The sequence below is a fragment of the Pundamilia nyererei genome, unplaced genomic scaffold (assembly GCF_000239375.1).
Source record: "Pundamilia nyererei isolate P.nyererei 1_Seehausen unplaced genomic scaffold, PunNye1.0 scaffold00398, whole genome shotgun sequence".
NCBI lineage: Eukaryota > Metazoa > Chordata > Actinopteri > Cichliformes > Cichlidae > Pundamilia > Pundamilia nyererei.
Window position 1 is genome coordinate 335655 of NW_005187799.1, and position 20312 is coordinate 355966.

At 39.0% G+C, this 20312-nt stretch overlaps 1 protein-coding gene across 1 annotated transcript in view; it reads left to right on the plus strand.

Annotated features, from left to right (window-relative positions):
* crb2a (crumbs cell polarity complex component 2a) overlaps window positions 1-19172 on the plus strand; it is a 51027-nt gene extending 31855 nt beyond the window's left edge. Inside the window, exons 6-13 of the mRNA XM_005753075.1 lie at window positions 132-245; window positions 889-1842; window positions 7288-7850; window positions 13570-13735; window positions 16569-17439; window positions 17770-17886; window positions 18084-18210; window positions 18463-19172. Coding sequence (XP_005753132.1) covers window positions 132-245; window positions 889-1842; window positions 7288-7850; window positions 13570-13735; window positions 16569-17439; window positions 17770-17886; window positions 18084-18210; window positions 18463-18684 — 3134 coding nt within the window. The 3' untranslated portion in view covers window positions 18685-19172. The remainder of the gene's footprint in view (window positions 1-131; window positions 246-888; window positions 1843-7287; window positions 7851-13569; window positions 13736-16568; window positions 17440-17769; window positions 17887-18083; window positions 18211-18462) is intronic.
* The last annotated feature ends 1140 nt before the right edge of the window (window positions 19173-20312 follow it).

Genomic DNA, 20312 nt, shown 5'->3' on the forward strand with positions numbered 1-20312 from the left:
TAGATAGATAGATAGATAGATAGATAGATAGATAGATAGATAGATAGATAGATAGATAGATAGATAGATAGATAGATAGATAGATAGATATTAAAACTACTGATAATGTTATATTTTGTTTGGTATAACAGGAGAGAACTGCTCTGTCAACATTGATGAGTGTGAATCTGAACCCTGTCAAAATGGAGGCATTTGTAAAGACAAGATCAATGGATATACCTGCACATGTCCTGCTGGATTTTTAGGTGGGTCTTATAATCTTGTAATACAGAGACAGAATTCCCTGTCACACTCAAAATTTAAATTCTGTATTAGTGTGTCTGTGTTTCCTAGTTTATAGTGAATTAAACAAAAGGTGACCATTCTCTCTTATAAAAAATAAATTAGTAATACATGCACACAATTAAGCAACATTGGATTTCAATTCTGTTAAAAACAAACAAATGAAAAAAAGTCTTTGTCTCCTGGGATTTTCACCTTGAAGATGAGGAATATACTCCTGTGTGTGACCTTTACACAACTTTGTATTTTTACGATTAATCTTTATTATTAATTTTTTTAAACCTGTTTATATAAGTCTGGACAGCAAAACTACTCATCTAGGTCACTTTGTGGGTTACCAGAAGTACCCTTGGTCAAGATACTGAACCCATGCTGCTCTCCAATGCATGTATGAATGTGTGTGAATGTTAGATAGGAAGCACTTAGAAAGAAAGTGCTGGTGTGAATGGGTGAATGTACAAGTTGTGTAATGCGTTTTGGGTCTTCAGATAAAACAGAAAAGCGCTATATACCAGTCCATTTACCATCTCTGTTTTTTCTAATACAGCACAGTATCAGGTGGTCATCTACCTCCACCATATCTAACCACCAATTTTCTCCTTCCAGGTGAGTTGTGTGAAGTGAACATTGATGAATGTGAGAGCCAGCCCTGCCAGAACCGTGGCTGGTGTGAAGATGGCAGGGCCACCTACACCTGTCACTGTCCTGAGGCAGCTGCAGGTGACCTTCCTTGGGGAGGTCGTCACTGTAATTTGAAACTCCTTGGTTGCGTTGACCATAAATGTCAGAATGGAGCCACCTGCCATCCATGGCTAGAGGATGGAGAACATGGTCACACATGCTTGTGCCCTCATGGATTCCTAGATGAGAAATGCTCCACCAGAACAACTTTCTCCTTCTCCACTCCTGGATTTATTCACATTCAAGTTGTTGTAGAAGAAAGAATTCGCCGGGAAGTTGACCACCATGTTCACAAAGGTCTCGGGATACAGCTTCGCTTCCGGACAACTATATCTAATATGTTGGTCTTCTTCAGAGGGGATGTGGACAACCACCTCTTTCTAGAGATTGTGAATGGTAGTCTTCATGCAAAAGCCTCTTCTGAGGAATCGGAGTTGGATGTAATATTTCCTGGCTTGGTTAGTGATGGAAAATGGAGGGACGCTCACGTGTTTATGGCTCAGGAAGGTCTAGTCTTAAATCTGAAAGGTCCTGACTGTGACAATGATGGATGCACAGTTATAGATAGTGGTGCAGGTGAACCACCTTTCGAGCTCTCTGAAGCCTTTACTCATATTTATATAGGCGGAGCACCAGAGGACCTTTTAGAGTACTCTAAAAGTGGTGCAGGATTCATTGGGTGTATGGAAGACCTGATGATTGACTCTAAGCCTATTCTACCACAAACACTTCCAGAGGACCAAGGCCATGAACTGGGATGTACTAAGACTGAATGGTGTAATACTGAACCCTGCAATGGCCATGGACGGTGTGTGGACCTGTGGACCAGTTACCAGTGTGACTGCTACCGTCCCTTCCACGGTGAAAACTGTTCTGAAGGTAAAAATGTTTACCACAGGCAAATCTTTCCTTGTCAAGCTTGTTATATGTTGTAATCCCAATTTCCCAGAAACTAAAGCCTGTAATAATATATATGGGGAACCACTGGGGGGGTAATTGAAGGGATTTATACATTCCTCTTACCTATTACTTTGCTTTACCTTCTAAAAAAAATAGAAATCAAATTCATTGATTTTATAAAGAATAATAATGATTATGTAAAGAATAATGATTAAATTTCCTTAGACTACGGTGATCTGGATGACTGAGAACCTTCACAGACAATAATGATTAAAACTAAAACTAAAACCTGAGATAGTCCAGCTAAAATAATAAGCAAATAAAAGTCAGTTTAAAGGAACTCAAATTCATATTACTGAAGAAGGAATGTGAATTCAAACAAAATTAGACCAGCTGACAACTAGACCAGCTCTTTGTAAACCACACACAGACAGACATCACTTTATGTTGATTATATGGTTTTCCTTTGAAAAGTACCTGTCTCCATTTTATTTTTTAAATGCTAATTTTGCTGGCCTGAGATTCACATTTGATTTCAGTTTCAAAGAGATATGAATGTAAAAGGTATATATACATAGTGTATGTGAGAGAAATAACACAGGGAAAAATATTAAACATGCTAACTGAAATTTTTAAAATTACTGAAACACTTGGTACAAAAGCTTTTGTTGGTGAGAGGTTCTACTTACTGATAGTAATTAGATTAGTAATAGATTTAATAGCAATAGATTTCAGCTGATGTCATGACTTTCCATGCCTTTTTGTACCCAACTTTCTTTGTGTGTTCAATACTTTTTCCCTGTGTCATTTCTCCTTAAAATACTTAATTTAAGCATATCTATGTACGCCATACTCAAAAATATGAAGCTAAAGTACACTCTAGCTCTTCCAGCTGCATGGGCTCCAGCAGGAGATGTTGAAACCAATTTAAAACAGCTGGGGAAGAATTACTGGAGTGATATTCAAGTGATATCCAGTCGAATCAATGACAGATCTATAAATGTAATGCTGAAATGTAACCAGTGGCGACATGTATAGACACTTATCATCTTTTGACCAGAATAGACAAAATAATTATTGTTGGGCACTTTATTTTTATATTACATTTAAATAATAATAACATTCCAATTGGTGTCCATGAAAATGTTAATGAATAATAATTATTTGATTCCCTACTGAATTTTTAAGTTTCCTCACTTATAAAGAACAGTCTCAAATTTTTATGGGCCTTTTATTTTCATGGAGAGAGTCAAAATATCAACCAATATCAAGAAAGAAAATATCAAGAAAAAACACATTCAGCAGACATTATTGAGTGAAATACGTATTTGAATCACAAGCAAAACATGACCAGGTGGAGAAAACCTTTTTGGTCTACTCCCCTTTACAGAAACTCTACTTGAAGGCAACTTGAAGTTTTTGCTCCCATCACAGATTTTCTATAGGTTTAAGGTTTGGAGAATTTCTAGGTCACTCCATTCCTTAACCTCTTAAGCCCCAAGCCTAACTGATCTCCTGCCTTTTGCCCCCGTATCAGGGGGCGTTGGGGCTTAAGAGGTTAATATGCTTCTTGTTTAGCCACTGCATTATTGCCTTAATGGTAAGTGATCATTATCATGCTGGAAGACCAATTCACAATCCATTCCGTGTTCTGGCTGAGGAAAGGAGTTTCTTATGCAAGATTTCATGATACATGGCCCCAACTATTGTCCTCTCACTGTGGTAAAATCATCCTCATCAGATCCTTACCCTTACCAGAAAAATAGTCCTAAAGCATAATATAACTCTGTGCTTGACTGTGGATGGTGTTCTGTGGGTCATAGACAGCATTTCTCTTTCTCTGGAGCTACAGCCCTAAACGGAACTCCTGCACACCCACCAAGAAACAAACTCTGGTTATTGGCAATTCAGTTTTAAGAAATATGACACTAGAGACACCAGCAACCATTACTAATTGTCATCCAGGGGCCAGAGCAGGCGCTGAAGAAACCCTGAAACTGTTAGCAAAGGATAAACGGAAATTTCATGAAACAGTAATTCCCATAATAATGAAATACTGTTAAATCAATCAGAGACATTTAAAATGAATGTTTATTTGTTCTTTTGTTTTTATTTGTTTATTCATCCCTGAGGAAATTACGTGGTTACAGTTGCTCCAAGACAGTAAGAACAGTAATTAACTGAACTAAATTAAATAATACAATATATTGTCAGACTCTTCTTTTCTGGTCCCCTCCCCAATCGGACCAGTAGTGACATTCAAATTCCTGGCTCTCGGAGTGGTGTCCAAAATATGATGTGGGCTTTACTGATAATTGGGAAACCTTCTGCGGAAACCCTGGTCTTGTTAGAAAAGATGGCATATATCCCACCTTCTAGTTTCAAGAAATCTGGCCAAATTTATTAAACCCCCAAAACATGAACCACCCCAAAGAAAAAAGGGCACTAGAGTCCCAAATAATTGTGGAGTCTACATGGCCATGAATCAAGACTAGCAGGGATGGATAGTAGGACCAAGCTGGGGAGCTGCTCAGGAGGGGGTAATCCCAACAACAGCGAGATGAATTCATCAGAAATTATAAGGTCTTTGGTTTGTATCATATCTTTCTAATAGGCTCCAATTTGTTCATGTAAATTAAGTCCTCTTCACACACTAAGGTTAATTATGGAATTCCACAGGGTTCTGTGCTAGGGCCATTTATTACACATAACATACATTTTCACTGCTATGCAGATAATACCCAACATCGATCCATCGAGCCAGATAATGCACACCAATCAGTTAAACTACAGGCTTTAATTTCCTGCCTCTTAATTCAAATAAAACTGAGGTTATTGTATTCGGCGCTGAAAATCTCAGAAATATGGTATCTAACCAGATGCTTACTCTGGATGGCATTGGCTTGGCCTCCAGTAACATTTTGGGGAACCTTGGAGTTATTTTATTGACCAAGATATGTCCTTCAATGTATATATTAAACAAATATGTAGGACTGCTTTTTTCCATTTGCACAATATCTCTAAAATTAGAAACATCCTGTCTCTGAGTGACACTAAAAAAACTAGTTAATGCATTTATTACTTCTAGGCTGGACTACTGTAATTCATTTCATTCAGCATGTCCTAAAAACTCCATGAAAAGCTTTCAAGTAATCCAAAATGTTGCAGCAAGAGTACTGACAGGGACTAGAAAGAGAGAGCATATTTCTCCTGTATTGGCTTCCCTTCATTGGCTCCCTGTTAAATACAGAATTGAATTCAAAATCCTGCTCCTCACATACAAGGTCTTAAATAATCAGGCCCCATCTTATCTTATAGTACCATATCACCCCATTAGAGCACTTCACTCTCGAACTGCGGGCGTACTTGTTGATCCTAGAGTATTTAAAAGTAGAACGGGAGGGAGAGACTTCAGTTTTCAGGCCCCTCTTCTGTGGAACCAGCTTCCACTTTGGATCTCTACTTTTAAGATTAGGCTTAAAACTTTTCTTTTTGCTATAGCATATAGTTAAGGCTGGATCAGGTGATCCTGAATCATCCCTTAGTTATGTGCGTAGGCTGCTGGGTGATTCCCACGATGCATTGAGTATTTCTTCTTCAGTCACCTTTTTCGCTCACTATGTGTTAATAGACCTCTCTGCATTTAACTCTACTTGTTATTAATCTCTGGCACTCTTCCACAGCGTGTATTTTGTCTTTTCTTCCTTCTCTCACCCTAACCGGTCGCAGCAGATGGCCGCCCCTCCCTGAGTCTGGTTCTTCCTGTTAAAAGGGAGTTTTTCCTTCCCACTGTCGCCAAAGTGCTTGCTCATAGGGGGTCATATGATTGTTAGGTTTCTCTCTGTATGTTTTATTCTAGAATATAAAGTGGCTTGAGGTGACTGTTGTTGTGATTTAGTGCCCTATAAATAAAATTGGATTGAATTGAATTAGATGTATCATTACGTACATTTACTTTCAATACTACTAATGTTTATTTAGACTTTTTCTTTCCGTTTAAACTTTCTGAGCTAACTTCAGTAATATCTTCTTCAAAGCCATCAATGTGTCTATTAAATGTTTGCCATGATTAATCTGTTTATAAATGGGCAACATACTATAGCCTTCGAGTGGAGGTAATTAAACCATTACTTAAAAAGCCATTGCTTAACCCAGTTGTCTCAGCTAATTATAGGCCAATCTCCAATCTTCCTTTTATCTCAACATTTTTTGAAAGAGTAAATGTTATCTGATCATCTGCAGAACTCGCCTCCAACTCTGGAGACCCACAAACTCACCACACTTGATTCCTACTTCGCTTGATAGGTCCCTCCCACCTCTGGTGTCCATCATTTGTTCAGGGGATTACTGCCACAACAGGCCACAGCTTTGTACTGCTGTCTCGGCATTTAACACAAGCCATTCAGGCTCAATCTCTCTATTCTCCATCATAAAGTTGTGTTGGTGGTGTGATCCAAAAATCTCATGGGGCTTCTGTCAGACACTCTCAGTGTACCCTCACTCTATGTTTGGTTACACCAGACCTATTCACCATGCTCCCCATGGTGTTTGTTATGGACAAACTGTGATTAGTACAGAAGTCCAACAAACAACTTGGAGGTTTAGGTTTAGCTCAACTCTCCCTGAAATGTCACCATAAGAATACAAGGACTAGAAAGATGTCCTATTTCTCCTATACTGGCTGCTATTCATTGGCTTCCTCTTAAATAAACAATTGAATTTAAATTCCTTCTCTTCACATACAAAGTAAACAATCAGACCCTATCCTAAAGACCTCTTAGTAGCATATTATGCCAATAGAGAACTTTGCTTTCAGAGTGCAGGGTTACTTGCCATTTCAAAAAGCAGAATAGAAGGCAGAACCTTCAGCTATCAGATCCCTCGCCTGTGGAACCAGTTCCCAGATTCTCTGCCTAATTTTAAGATTAGGCTTAAGACTCCTTTTTGGTAAAGCTTATAGTTTCACTCACTGAGCCTTGTTCTGCTGAAGGGCTTTTCATGTTGCAAGGGATTTCTTCCTTCCAGTTGTTGTTAAGTGCTTGCTCATAGGGGATTGTCTGTTTGTGTTTTGGGGTCCAGGGTTTGTTTGTTTTTTACCAATAATACTACAGTGAAATTAAAAGCTATGTATAAACTATCTGTATGAATGAGTGAATATGTTTTTTAGTGTAAAAGTGCTTTGAGTGGTCAGAAAAACAGAAATTACAACACAAATACATGTCCAGTTACCTTGCTATCACCTAATGTAGACTTTACTACTTTTACTACAGACATCCAGGTGTACATGTTTTTTACAGAACATTTTAACTTAGATGTGTGCTAAACATAAAATATAACTGGACGTTATTAATGGAACACCCTGGGGCATTGTTGCAGAGGTGTACATGATGTTTTTAATGTAGTTCAATTATTGTTCCCTGACAGAATTTTCTTGGTGGACCTACAACCATGAAGACACAGTGAGTTCCAGTGGATATGATATTGTTAAAAGCCACGGGAGCAGCTTCAGTGTGTCTTTCATCCTGCGCTCTTTAAAGCCAGATGGGTTGCTTTTCCAGCTGAGGAGGCCCACAGAGGAGGCCTACTTCTCAGTTTACCTGGGCATGGGGAGGGTTTTTGTTAGCTCTCTGCCAAGTAGTGCTCCACTTACAGCTCCAATATTTGTGACTAATGGTGAGAAGCAGCTTCTGCAGGTGGAAGTGCAACACAGACAGGTCATCTTTGAGCATGCGGGAATTCGCTACAGAATGGGAGAGATCCCTGAAGTTAGTGTTAACAGTGGAGATCAGGCCTATGTGGGAGGACTTCCAAAGGAATGGCCCTCTGATACCTGGGGGGGACGTTTCAAAGGTTGCCTTCAGGATCTTCGTTTAGACTCCGTGCATTTGGATGTGGATGGTTGGAACACCTTGAATAAAGTGGACATTTATTCATTAACCTATTCTGAGAATGTAAAGAAGGGATGTGTCAGTGACAATACCTGCAAGGTAGGACAAACCTCCTAAATCTTTTTATATTCTTTTGTGTCTTTGTGTTCTTGTGAAAAATACCTTTAGGTATGTTGTTCACCTTCATGTTGTTTGGATGTGTAGTTCTCAGTGAGTGTGTAACTATTGTCTTTTTGAAAAAGTAACTTAACTGTCTGCTTGTGATGTATTTAATGGACATCAGTAAACTGCTATTATAAAAAGACAGGTTACACTTTTCCTTAAACCATCTCTAAACTAATGAGGTGATATTTAGGCCAAAATGGTACCCACTTTGTTAAAATATGACCCAAAAGGGAAAGTGTTATAAATGAAACACAGACCATTTTGATACTAGTCCGAAGCCAACAGTTCTGGGCGGCTCTCACTTCATGTTGGCTTTCTCCGCGTTACAGTTTCACGTCCTGTTCTTGTTACATCACACAGTGGTGTCTTTGTGTAGCATATCTGTGTAGCCCATTTAATTCAAATTGTTTATATAATTTCTTATTTCATAGATCAGTCTTCACATCTTTTATCCAAAGCACACTCTGTGTTGAATCACCTGCTAATTATATTCACAGTAATTTGAATATAATAAGTAATAATTAGTCCCCCAGTCCGCACCCTTGAAAACCTGCAGCTAGCCACGCCCTTGTGGTCACTGTGGTCAAAGTTATAAACACTGTTAGCACTCCCCCAGCAGACTGTCCTCTGAGTGGTGTCCAAAAATGATGTGGGCTTTATAGATGATTGGGAAACGTCTGGGGAAAACCTGGTCTTGTTAGAAGAGACAGCATCCATCCCACTATTCCACTTTGGATGGAGCAGCTTTCATTTCTAGAAATCTGGCCAAATTTATTAAACCCTCAAAAACGTGTCTGTGCAGAATCAGGACGAGAAAGCAGAGTTGCAGTCTTGCAATTCTCTCTGTAGCTCATCACTTCCTGTTATCCCCCCGAAACCCCATTATTATTAAAGATTAGGTCTCTCTTAGTACATCAATTATTAATCGACCAACAAACCTTTCTTTGATTTATTCTGCCTTACAGAAAACTGGTTACAGTAAGATGATTACGTTAGTTTATATGAATCAACACCCCTGATGTAGTGCTCATGTGATATGAAATAATTATTGTTATTATGTTATGTAATTATTGATTTTAAGATCTGTGTAGATACTGAAAATGACAGACTCAACACAGCATTAAGTCAATTATCAATTATTAGACTCAACTGGCTTCTCTCAAAATGTAAAAGAAACCACACATTATTTTAATCACACTGGATTTTGTTCTGACATATGGCATAAAAACAAACATTTAACAATATTACCCCAGATCCCTCTTTTATGTGATCATTCCCCAAAAACATTTACATTTACAATAACACACTAGAGAATTGGGGAATACATTTTATCACAATAGATGTCTTTTAAGTATACAACTCCTCTTCTGTTTCCTTTTTCAATGCCACTTGCCAACACAGTGCAGAGCAGTTATCTGAATTCTACTCCCACAGTAGCCAATTATTCAATTCAGTTCTATTCAGTTTTATTTATTTAGCATCAAATCACAACAAAAGTTGCTTCAAAAAATGTATTATTGTAATGACCCTAAAAAAAAAGGAAAAAAAGGAAAAATGGTAACAATCAGATCAGGCCTTTTGCGCAAGTGCTTTGGCAACAATGGGAAGGGAAAAGCTTTTAACAGGAAGAAAGAACTACCTCAGAACCATGCTGAGTTAAGGGCAGCCATCTGCAGCAAACAGTTGGGGGTGAGGGGAGGAAAAAGACATACTATGGAGAAGAGTGAGAGATTAATAATAATTAATGATTAAATGCAGAGTGGGGTATAAACACATGGTGAGTTAAGAAGAAACAGTGCATCATGGGAAGCTTCCTGCAGCCTTGATCAATTGCAGTGTAACTAAGGGAAAATTCAGGGTCATCTAATCCAGCCCTAAATATTTGCTTTATTAAAAAGGAAAGTTTTAAGCCTAATCTTAAAAGTAGAGAGGGTGTCTGTCTCCCCAATCCAAGCTGGAAGCTGGTTCCCAGAAGAAGGACCTGCAAGCTGAACAAGGCTCTCTCTGCCAGGCCTTCAGGCTGGGATGCATGAGGTTCGCCCTGAGTTCCCAAAGGCACTGGATGTTGTAGGGCTGCCTTGGTTGATGTTTCTCATTTTCAAGATATTGCACAAATAAAAAGAAAGCAGTCCTGCATATTTGTTTAATATACGCATTGGACATATCCTGGCCAAAAATGACTTCAGGATTCTTCACAGGGTTACTGGATGTCAAGGTAATGCCATACAGAGTAGACAACTAGTTCGACATCATATTCCTAAGATTTCTAGGGGTGAATACAATAACCTGAGTTTAGAACCAGAAAATTTGAGGTTATTTGTATCTGAATTTAGGTCTTTAAACCTTTAAGACATTCTTGCAGTTTAACTACTTGTTAAACTGTATGGTATGTTATCTGGCTTCATGGATAGATAATCTTCAGTATCATTCGCATAGTATTGAAAATACATGCTATGCCTTCTAATGACACTGCTAACGGAAGCATGTATAATGTCATAGCGCCTAATTCTGTGGAACTCCATAAATAAGCTTAGCATTCAATTTAATTAAATTCTGTTTATATTTCGCCAAATCACAAGTTTCAAGGTACTTTACACTTTAGTTAAAAAAAAAAAACTACAATAATATAGAGAAAACAGAAAATTACAACAATGATATGACCCCCTTGGAGCAAGCACTTTGCATTGGGAAGGAAAAACTCCTTTTTAACAGGAAGAAACCTCGAGCAGAACCATGCTCAGAGGGGGGCAGCAATTTGCAACATCTAGCTGGGTTAGGGGAGGAAGACAGGACACTGACACTGTGGAAGAGAGGGAGAAATGAATAATAACTAATAATTAAATGCAGAGAGGTGTATAAACACAGAGATTGAAAAAAAGTGACTGAAGAAAGTAGCTGTGTGAAGAGGACTATCCATTTACATGTATAAACTGGATATCTGCAAGCCAATCTAACTTCTTTTTATCTCTAAAATTCTTGAAAGAATAATTACAAAACAGCTACAGAGAAATGTTTTATTTAAAGAGTTTTAGTCATGTTTTAGAGCTCATCACTGTCCTGAAATAGTGCTAGTGAAGGTTAAAAATGATCCTTCTAGGATCATTTTTAACCTTCTCCGTGCTTGTCCTGCAAGACCTCAGCGTTCCATACTGTTGACCAAAATATTTAATTACAGCAATAAGAGCATGCTGTAGGTATTAAAGCACTGCACTGCAGTGATTTGAATCATGTCTATGTAATAGATTCCAATTTGTTCATTTGTAAATCCTTTTAGAGGCTTAGAGAGTCTTCTTCACACACTAAGGTCAATTATGGAGTTCCACAGGGTTCTGTGCTAGGACCAGTTGTTCTTACATTATACATGCTTCCCTTCAGCAGTATCATTAGAAGGGATAGCATACGTTTCCATTGCTATATCGATGACACCCAACTTTATCTAACCATGAAGACAGATAACACACACCAATTAGTTTAAACTGCAGGAAAGTCTTAAAATTGACCTAAAATTTCTCCGAGTGATGTTGAAAAGCTTTTCCATGCATTTATTACTACTAGTAATATTACTTTATTACTTCTGGACTACTGTAATTCATTATTTTCAGGATTTCCCCAAAACTCCATGAAAAGCCTCCATTTGAACCAAAATTGCTGCAGCAAAAGTACTGACAGGGACTAGAAAGAAAGAGCATATTTCACACATACTGGCTTCACATCATTGGCTCCCTGTTAAATCCAGAATCAAATTTTAAATCCCTCTGTGTCAAAGGGGGCCAAAGGCCTGTACTGAATGTTAACCATTCCTCGCCGTCAGTCCCCTGACCGTGGTCGGGAGACACGAGGGGAGATGCTTCCTCCAGGGCCGAAGTTTGTCCTCCTTCGGGGTTAACTCCCTTCACTTTTGTGGAGTAGTGAGGCAGACAGAAATCAGCCGAGGCACCGGAGAGTACTGAAGAGATGAGGCTTTAATAACAGTACTGCACACTTCGAAAACACACTGCATAGCCTGTAGCCCGTTAGAACGCTGCTCCCGGTCGCCCTCTCTACCCATGACACACTCTCTCCATTTTTCTCTCTTTCGCTCCCCCGCGTTTCCTTCATGCGCATGCTCACACACACATCACATACACTCCTTACTGCACCCAGTCACACACAAGACGGCAATTCCCGCAACATGAAGCTGGACCGAAGTGCAGAACCAAGTGCGGAGTCAGCTGAAGTAGTTTTAATAGACTTTATTATCTTTGCAACAAACAGAATAATAACTTGGCATAGAAAAGTAGCAAACTTAAAGTGAACACAACATTTAACTTTGATGGATGAGGGGTTTGGGCCTGGGAGGACTAGTGAGGAGGACTGAGTCGTGGCAGGTAATACAAGTTATTGCACTGAACGGAAAGGGAAAAGGAGGTTAGAGTGAATGAATGAGTGAATGAGAACTTCTCCAGGTGAATGTGGATCTTAAAAGAGGGAATAGCTTGTGCTGCAGGTGGAGTCAGAGGTACTTTAAGAGGAGGAGGTGGAATTCCAGGTGAGCTGAACAGAGAGAAATGACTACCCTGGGTTCCAAGAAATCCTGTGAGCAATGGTGGCAGGAGGGCAGGCGGGTGTTGAGCAGGAAGTTTTCCCAGTAACAATGAGTATGACTGGGAATCCGAGGAGTGAGCGAAGCTGAAGAACGGAGCTGAGATGTGACCAGAAAACTGCAGCACAAGATAACAAGGGAAGTGCAAGGACTAGAAACAATAGCAGTGAGAGAGTGTGAGAGCCTGTTACCAACATGGATTAGTTGACAAACTGATGGTGAAGAGACGTCAGCGCAGGTCTTAAGTAATGTGGACACAGGTGAATCAGGAACCCAGTGGAATTTTTCCGCAGCTCACCCAGCCTGTGACACTCTGCTCACTTACAAGGTCTTGAATAATCAGATAATAATAATAATAAAATATCCTATCTTAAAGACATCCAAGTAACATATCACCCAAAAAGACCACTTCACTCTTAGACTGCTGGTTTTCTTGTGGTTCCTGAGGTATGTAAAAGTAGAGGGAGGCAGATCTCCAGCTTTCAGGCCACTCTTCTGTGGAGGCAGCTTCCAGTTTGGATTCAGGAGACAGATACCCTCTCTGCTTTTAAAATTCGGCTTTTTTTTTTTGATAAAACATATAGTTAGGGCTGGATCAGGTAACCCCAAATCCTCCCTTAGTTACATTGCAATAGGCCTAGCTGGGGCTGAAGTGTTTCTCCTTCTCTCACCCCTTGTGTTTTTACACAACTCTGCATTTAATTATTAGTTATTATTAATCTCTGTCTCTCTTCCACTGCCTTTGTCCTGTTTTCTTCCCTTTACTCCCACCAGTCACAGCAGATCGCTGCCCCTCCCTAAGCCTGGTTCTGCCAGAGGTTTTTCCTGCTAAAAGGGAGTTTTTCTTTCCCACTGTCACCAAGGCCCTTGTTTATAGGAGGTCATCTTATTGTTTAAATTTTCTGTCTTTTCTCTGTATTATTGTAGGGCCGTAATTAATCAAACCAAATGTTGGTGTGATTTTGCACTATATAAATAAAATTATTTGAATAAAATAATAAAATGTAATTGATTATTTCCATATCAGTTCATTGTTCTACAAAAATGTAATCTGCATGCTTCCTTTTATAGATGAAGCCTTGCCAAAATGGAGGATGGTGTACCATCACATTCAACGATTTTACATGTTCTTGTCCTGAGGAATACACTGGGAAGACCTGCAAAGAACGTGTGTGGTGTGTCAGCCACCCATGTGTCAATGGTGGCCATTGTGTGGATCTACCTGATGGATATGAATGTAAGTTTATAAAACTTCAACTCCTATTATGCCATGGAGCAAAAAATATATATTTCTGTTCGCCTACCACCCAGGCAGATTCTCTTGTTTCCCTAGGCACACAAAAACCAAGGGCTGAAAGTAAAGAATAAAAATAATTAGTTTATTTGTCCAACAGATAATTAACAAAAAAGATAAAATATTATTGCAAAATAATAAATAGTAATAATAGTAACTGTTTTAGCACAAAATCCAAAACCAGATTCTTAGATACACTATATTACCAAAAGTATTTGTTTATCTACCTATATGAAATTTGAGTGACATCTCAAGTGACATTAAATATAATGCTGTCCCACCTGTTGCAGTTACAACAGCTTCAACTCTTTTGGGAAGGCTTTCCTTAATGTTTAGGAGTGTGTTTATAGGAATTTTTGACCATTCTTTGAGAAGCACATTTGTGAGGTCAGACACTCGTGTTGGACGAGAAGGCCCGGCTTTGTAGTCTCTGCTCTAATTAATCCCAAGGGGTTCTGTCGAGTTGTGGTCAGTACTCTGTGTAGGCCAGTCAAGGTCTTCATGTCTTTATGGACCTTGCTTTGTGCATTGGTGTGCGGCCATGTTGGAACAGGAACAGACTGTTCCCAAACTGTTCCCACAAAGTTGGGAGCATGAAATTGTCCAAAATATCCTGGTATCATGAATCATTAAGAGTTTTTTCATTGATACTAAGGGGCTGAGCCTAACTCCTGAAAAACAACCCCACACCATAATCCCTCTCCACCAAACTTTACACTCAGCCCTGTGCAGTCAGACAAGTACTGTTCTCTTGGCAACCACCATACCCAGCCTCGCCCATTGGATTGCCAGATAGACTCCAGAGTCGAGTGGTTCTACACTGTTTAGTGGTGTGTGTCCGACACTTTACTTTCCAATTATTTAGATCGGCGAGTGGATACTTTTGGCAATACATTGTATTTCATTATTTTTTGACATTTCACACTTAACACTGAATCGGTTAAGGAACAGCCCAAAGTGCTTCAAAGTGGATTTAATAAAATGATCTTGCCTGTAGGTCTTCTTTGTGTAATAACTCGTTAAACTGAAGTCATTTGATAAAATACAACAGTAAAACAAAAACAGTTCTTCACAATTACTTTTTCCCCAGTTATAAAAATCAAGGGTTTCTGATTATGAAACACTTTCAGTGAGAAGACAATAAAAATTGTCTATTACTTTCAGTACTTATATGAAAAAGCCATATAAGTCACAAATACTGCAATATGTTTTCCTATATGACTATAGTTCTCAAAGTGCGAATAAAAAGCTAACTAATACTTGCCTATGAAAGTATAATCATCTAAGAAAAAATCTTTTTTGGATATCACGTCTTCTGAGATTACCTCTTGCTTCACACATTGTGACATCCTATCACTGTTGTTGCCAATTTATTGCCACACCTTATCATCCTTTTTCCTTCTCTCTTTCTTAGTTCAATATGATTTAAAACACAATTGAAATCCCTTCATTACATTTTTTTTATTTTCTGTGTTGTATTTTAACAAGATTTATCATTAATTCCATCACATGTCAATATACTTTCCCTCATGTTTCATTTAGTTTATGCTATTTAACTTCAACTAGATTTTTCATTAGCTCAATCACACTTTTTATCTTGAAAACACTTGTGTTTGTGAATTACAATATGCTCAGCATAATTTATTTTTTAAATCATATATGTTAAAGTCTCCCAATCCTTCTTGTGCACACATACACATGCAGCCTCGAAGGCTATGACGGAATAAAAAGGCCACTCTACACAAAACCTAAGTGAGAGGCCTGTTATTAATTTCATAGATTATATTTTTGTATTCATTTTACTGCTTAATCTTATACCTGATTATATTCTGATCAGTATTAAGTAGTTAAGTACGATTAACTATCAGCAATATCACATTTAATTATGACTCTATGTTCAGAATTATGTATAATGATGTGTCAGACACACATTTCCTATCTTTCACATTCCTGCAGCCAGTCTCAGACACACAAAGGCATAAATCTGCCACGATGAAAGCCGGATCATGTCTACACACACAAAATTCAGACATTAGAATCATTGTCATTACTCAAACTACATTTGTAATTCAACATATCGATTAGACTTATACTTTGATTATATTTTTTGATTAAGAATTAAAGATGATTTACTATTAGCAAATGCACATATGGATCAATGGTACTGGCTAAAAAAATAAAGCTAAGAGGAATGGTTTAGGAGGAGCTTACCCTCTGAATCAAGTGTTGCAGAGGTCAGTATATCACCAGACTCAGGGGTAACTGATTCAGCCACAGGGAGAAGATCTTCAGCAGTAAGCCTGGGCAAAAGAAGATCAGTGTCCAGGGTAACTAGCTCAGATACAGGAAGAACACTCTCTGGGTAGTTTGCACAGTGTTCACACAACCTGTAATGTTACTGGAGGTGAGTTAGGGAGGTAAACATATAAGGTCCATCTCAGTCCATGTGTCTATGTGCAAGCACGTTTCTCCCACACTCAACAGAGAGCAGTGGCACATCCAAAAAATCACTCCTAAACTGTTTTTTTTTTCCAATGTATTGGGGTGGGGGTGGGGGGGCTGTAGCCTATCCCAGCTGTCTTAGGGCGAGAGGGAGGGTTCACCCTGGACAGGTCACCAGTCTGTCGCAGGGCAAACACATAGACACAGACAACCATTCACTCTCACTTTCAAATCTACGGGCAATTTGGAGTTTCCCATTAAATATCTTCTACATGACATCCATATTTTGAAATAATAAGGAAAAATTGTTCATTTTGTTCATTTTGACTCCTAGGTGTTTATAATGCCACATTTGAGAACAACGCTGTGCAGTACAGTTCTGGAGGCTCCCTGGTTGAGCCTGTCACTAACATATACATGGAGTTGAGGACCCGGTCAGAAAATGCTGTGCTCCTGAGGGCCTCCTGGGGCTCTGATCTCCTAATGGTGGGTCTGTTGGACTCATCAGTCCGGGTGGAGATCCAGCTAAGCAACAGCTTTGAGCCTCTGACCTTTACAGGCGTCCGTCAGGTTGCAGACGGGAGCTGGCACCGCGTGAACATTTCCATGACTGAAAAGGACCGCAAAGCCTCCCCCTGGATCATCACTGTGGATGGAATCACAGATGCTAACAGTGTGCCAGAGCGCACAGGTAGTATTCGCTTTCTCAATCAGAAGGGGGCGTTACTAGCCCTTGCAGAGAGCTTCAATGGTTGCATGGGTGCAGTGAGGCTCGGAGGAGTTTACCTTCCTTTTGTGGATGATTATAAGGCCCCACAACCTTCTCAGTTTCATTTAATTGGAAAACCAAAGATTTATTTGGGCTGCACTGGTACCCCTGTTTGTGATTCAGATCCATGTCTAAACGGAGGCACGTGTGAAGACCTCTTTAATAAATTTGGATGTATCTGCAACTCTGGTTGGGAGGGAGACCAGTGTGAGATGGACACTGATGACTGTGCATCTCAGCCCTGTGTTCATGGAAGCTGTAAGGACTACTTGGCTGGTTTTCAGTGCAATTGCCACCTGGGATATGCTGGCACTCTCTGTGATGAAGATATTGATGAGTGTGAGCATCATAATTGTGAACATGGAGGAACCTGTCAGGATGGACCCAACATGTACACCTGCATATGCCCTAAGGAGTACAGGGGCCCACACTGCCAGTGAGTTCTCACTAATTGATCATTTGTTTATTCCCTGTAGTTAAAGGTGAACTGCTGTAGTGAAGCCAAACTACACAAAAGTATTGGGCCACCTGTGCATTACCCCTAGAGGAATTGCTCGGCCATAGAAATTCATTCCATAAAACTCCCTGCAGACTGATGTTTTTTGCTGATGTTAATGCCAATCCTACTCTGTTTTATATGGTCATCCACTTTATGGCTGAATTAAAACCACTTTGCAATATTAGTAGTTATGAGTGATTATGGATCACTTAAGATGCACTTAAGAATTCCTGCACATCTTGCCAAGATAAACACTATTTCTTCCAGGTGGGTCTATCCTCCTATACAGTGTGGTAAAGATGTTATGTGTGCAAACGATGGTGTCTGCAATGATGGACTGTGGGGGGCTAACTGTACATGCATGCCAGGTTTCACAGGCACCAGGTAAGCTCACATCTGAGTCATTTTACTCTAACTGTTACTAAATTTAAGTAATACCACATGTGTGTATGTATATCATGGTAGAGGGGATATATATAAATATATAACCATAAATATGACTTAGCTTCAGAGTTGTTAATGTAACAGTTAATGTTGACTTCAGGTAATTTCTGGTAATTCAGGTAATTTTTGTCTTGCAGATGTGAAATGGAGATCAATGAGTGTGGGTCTAACCCCTGTAGAAATGGAGGTTCCTGTTTGGATCGCTTTAACATGTTTGTATGTGAATGCCCGCCCGGTTACAGTGGTCCAGTCTGTGACAGTAACGTATGTTCGCTTCAATTTCTTCTTCAGAGCTAGATAGACGAGATCAATAATTAGTTGCAACATTTAACGAATGATATATTATATGTGTTTCCCAAACTAAATTACTTTTCATATTTTACATGAAGTTTCACAACAGCAGTATAAACTTGATTTAGATTCACATCTTTCTAATTTTGAAATGACTGAAAATCAAACTATGTAATGGAAACATCCATCAGTAAGACCAAACCTCTACACTTTTTGTCTCTGCAGAAAGAAGCCCGTATACAGGGAATCCCCTGGCTGCTAATTGTGATCCCGTTGCTCTGCCTGTGCATTCTCCTAATGATTATTGGCTTGACCTTTGTAGTGCTCACAGCAAGGAAGAAGCGCCAGTCAGAGGGCGCTTATAGCCCCAGTGCTCAGGAACTAGCTGGAGCCCGGCTAGAGATGGACAGCATGCTCAAAGTACCACCGGAGGAGAGGCTTATCTGATCTGCAGGAACACAAATCGATAAAGGGAGCTAGAGGTGATCCGATGCTGTGGGGAGGTGCACAGGGCTGTCACTGTCAAACTGTTAGATCCTCTGAATGTCCAGGCTCATCTGATGTTATAGCCCCCTCCTTATAGACCTGTTCTACAAAAATATATTGACAATGTAAATTGTGCATATTTCATCATCTGAGGAAATAAGCCCTATGAACTTCAGGAACTCATAGCCATCAATTTATCTTCTGATGACCCCCTCTTATCAGAAATCATGCCAGTTTTTTATGCTCAAAACTGCTAAACAGAGGACAAATAAGCTCTCCACTACATGGTCACCTTTGGAAAATGTCCAACAGGTTCATGGCACACCAGTGGTGCTGCTGCCGGAAACTTTGCTCCAGTGGAGACAGTATGGCTCTGAGAAAACTCTTTACTGTTCTTTCTTTTCTGATAGACATGTTTGGCAACATGACTTATTTTTCAGTTTTCCTGGTAATATGGGACTTTGTAGCAATTTTTAGAAATGCTTTTTCTTGTAAAAGATTACATTTATTTACATTTGTGTCCACTTGTATGCACATTAATTAAATCTATAAATGTAATAAAGGCCAATTAGAGGTTTTTACTGCTTGGCCAGGAAGACTGCTTGTTATAAAGAATTTAGACAGTAGAGATAAAGTTAAATTGTTTGCTGTTATTTTTAATTCTAGTCTAGATTTTCATTGTCTCTTGTCTCTTGCTCAGATTTTCTTTCTGTCAAGGTTTTTTTCTTCTTCTTTTTTGTTTGTTTTTTTCAAAAAAGCAAACAAACAAACAAAAACAACATCCCATTTTTGATATTAGGGTCATTCGGTCTCAAATCAACCAAGGGTTCTGCTCAACTGTCTCTGATTTGCATACAAATTTGAGAAAATGTGATCATTTGGTATATCTTAAAAAGTATTTCATATATGAAGCTATGGTCTATTAACTCATAGTGAGTGAGGAAGGTGAGTGAAGAAGAAATACTCAATGCATCATGGGAATCCCCCAGCAGCCTACACCTATTGCATCATAACTAAGTCAGGATTCAGGATCAGCTGGTCCAGCCCTAACTATATGCTTTAGCAAAAAGGGAAAGTTTTAAGCCTAATCTTAAAAGTAAAGATAGTGTCTGTCTTCCAAATCCAAGATAGAAGCTGGTTCCATAGAAGAAGCCCATATGGAAAAGATATATATAAATCTTATAAAGTTTGTATCTGTCTTATGTGAAACTTGTATGAAAAGCATACAAGAATAAAAACAGATATAAGATCCCATAAAAAATTATATAAATGAAACTTGTATGTTTTGCATACTTACTAAAACAATATATGAAAGTAATGAGAAAGTATATGATGTTAAATGATTCACTATATGAAGCAGGCCACATCTTATGCAAGTCTTTTATAAGTTTTTTCTATTTCCTTTCCATATGGGAGGGCCTGAAAACTGAAGGCTCTCCCTCCCATTCTATTTTAAATACTCTAGGATCAACAAGTACGCCTGCAGTGCGAGAGTGAAGTGCTCTAATAGGGTGATATGGTACTACAAGGTCATTAAGATAAGATGGGGCCTGATTATTTAAGACCTTGTATGTGAGGAGCAGGATTTT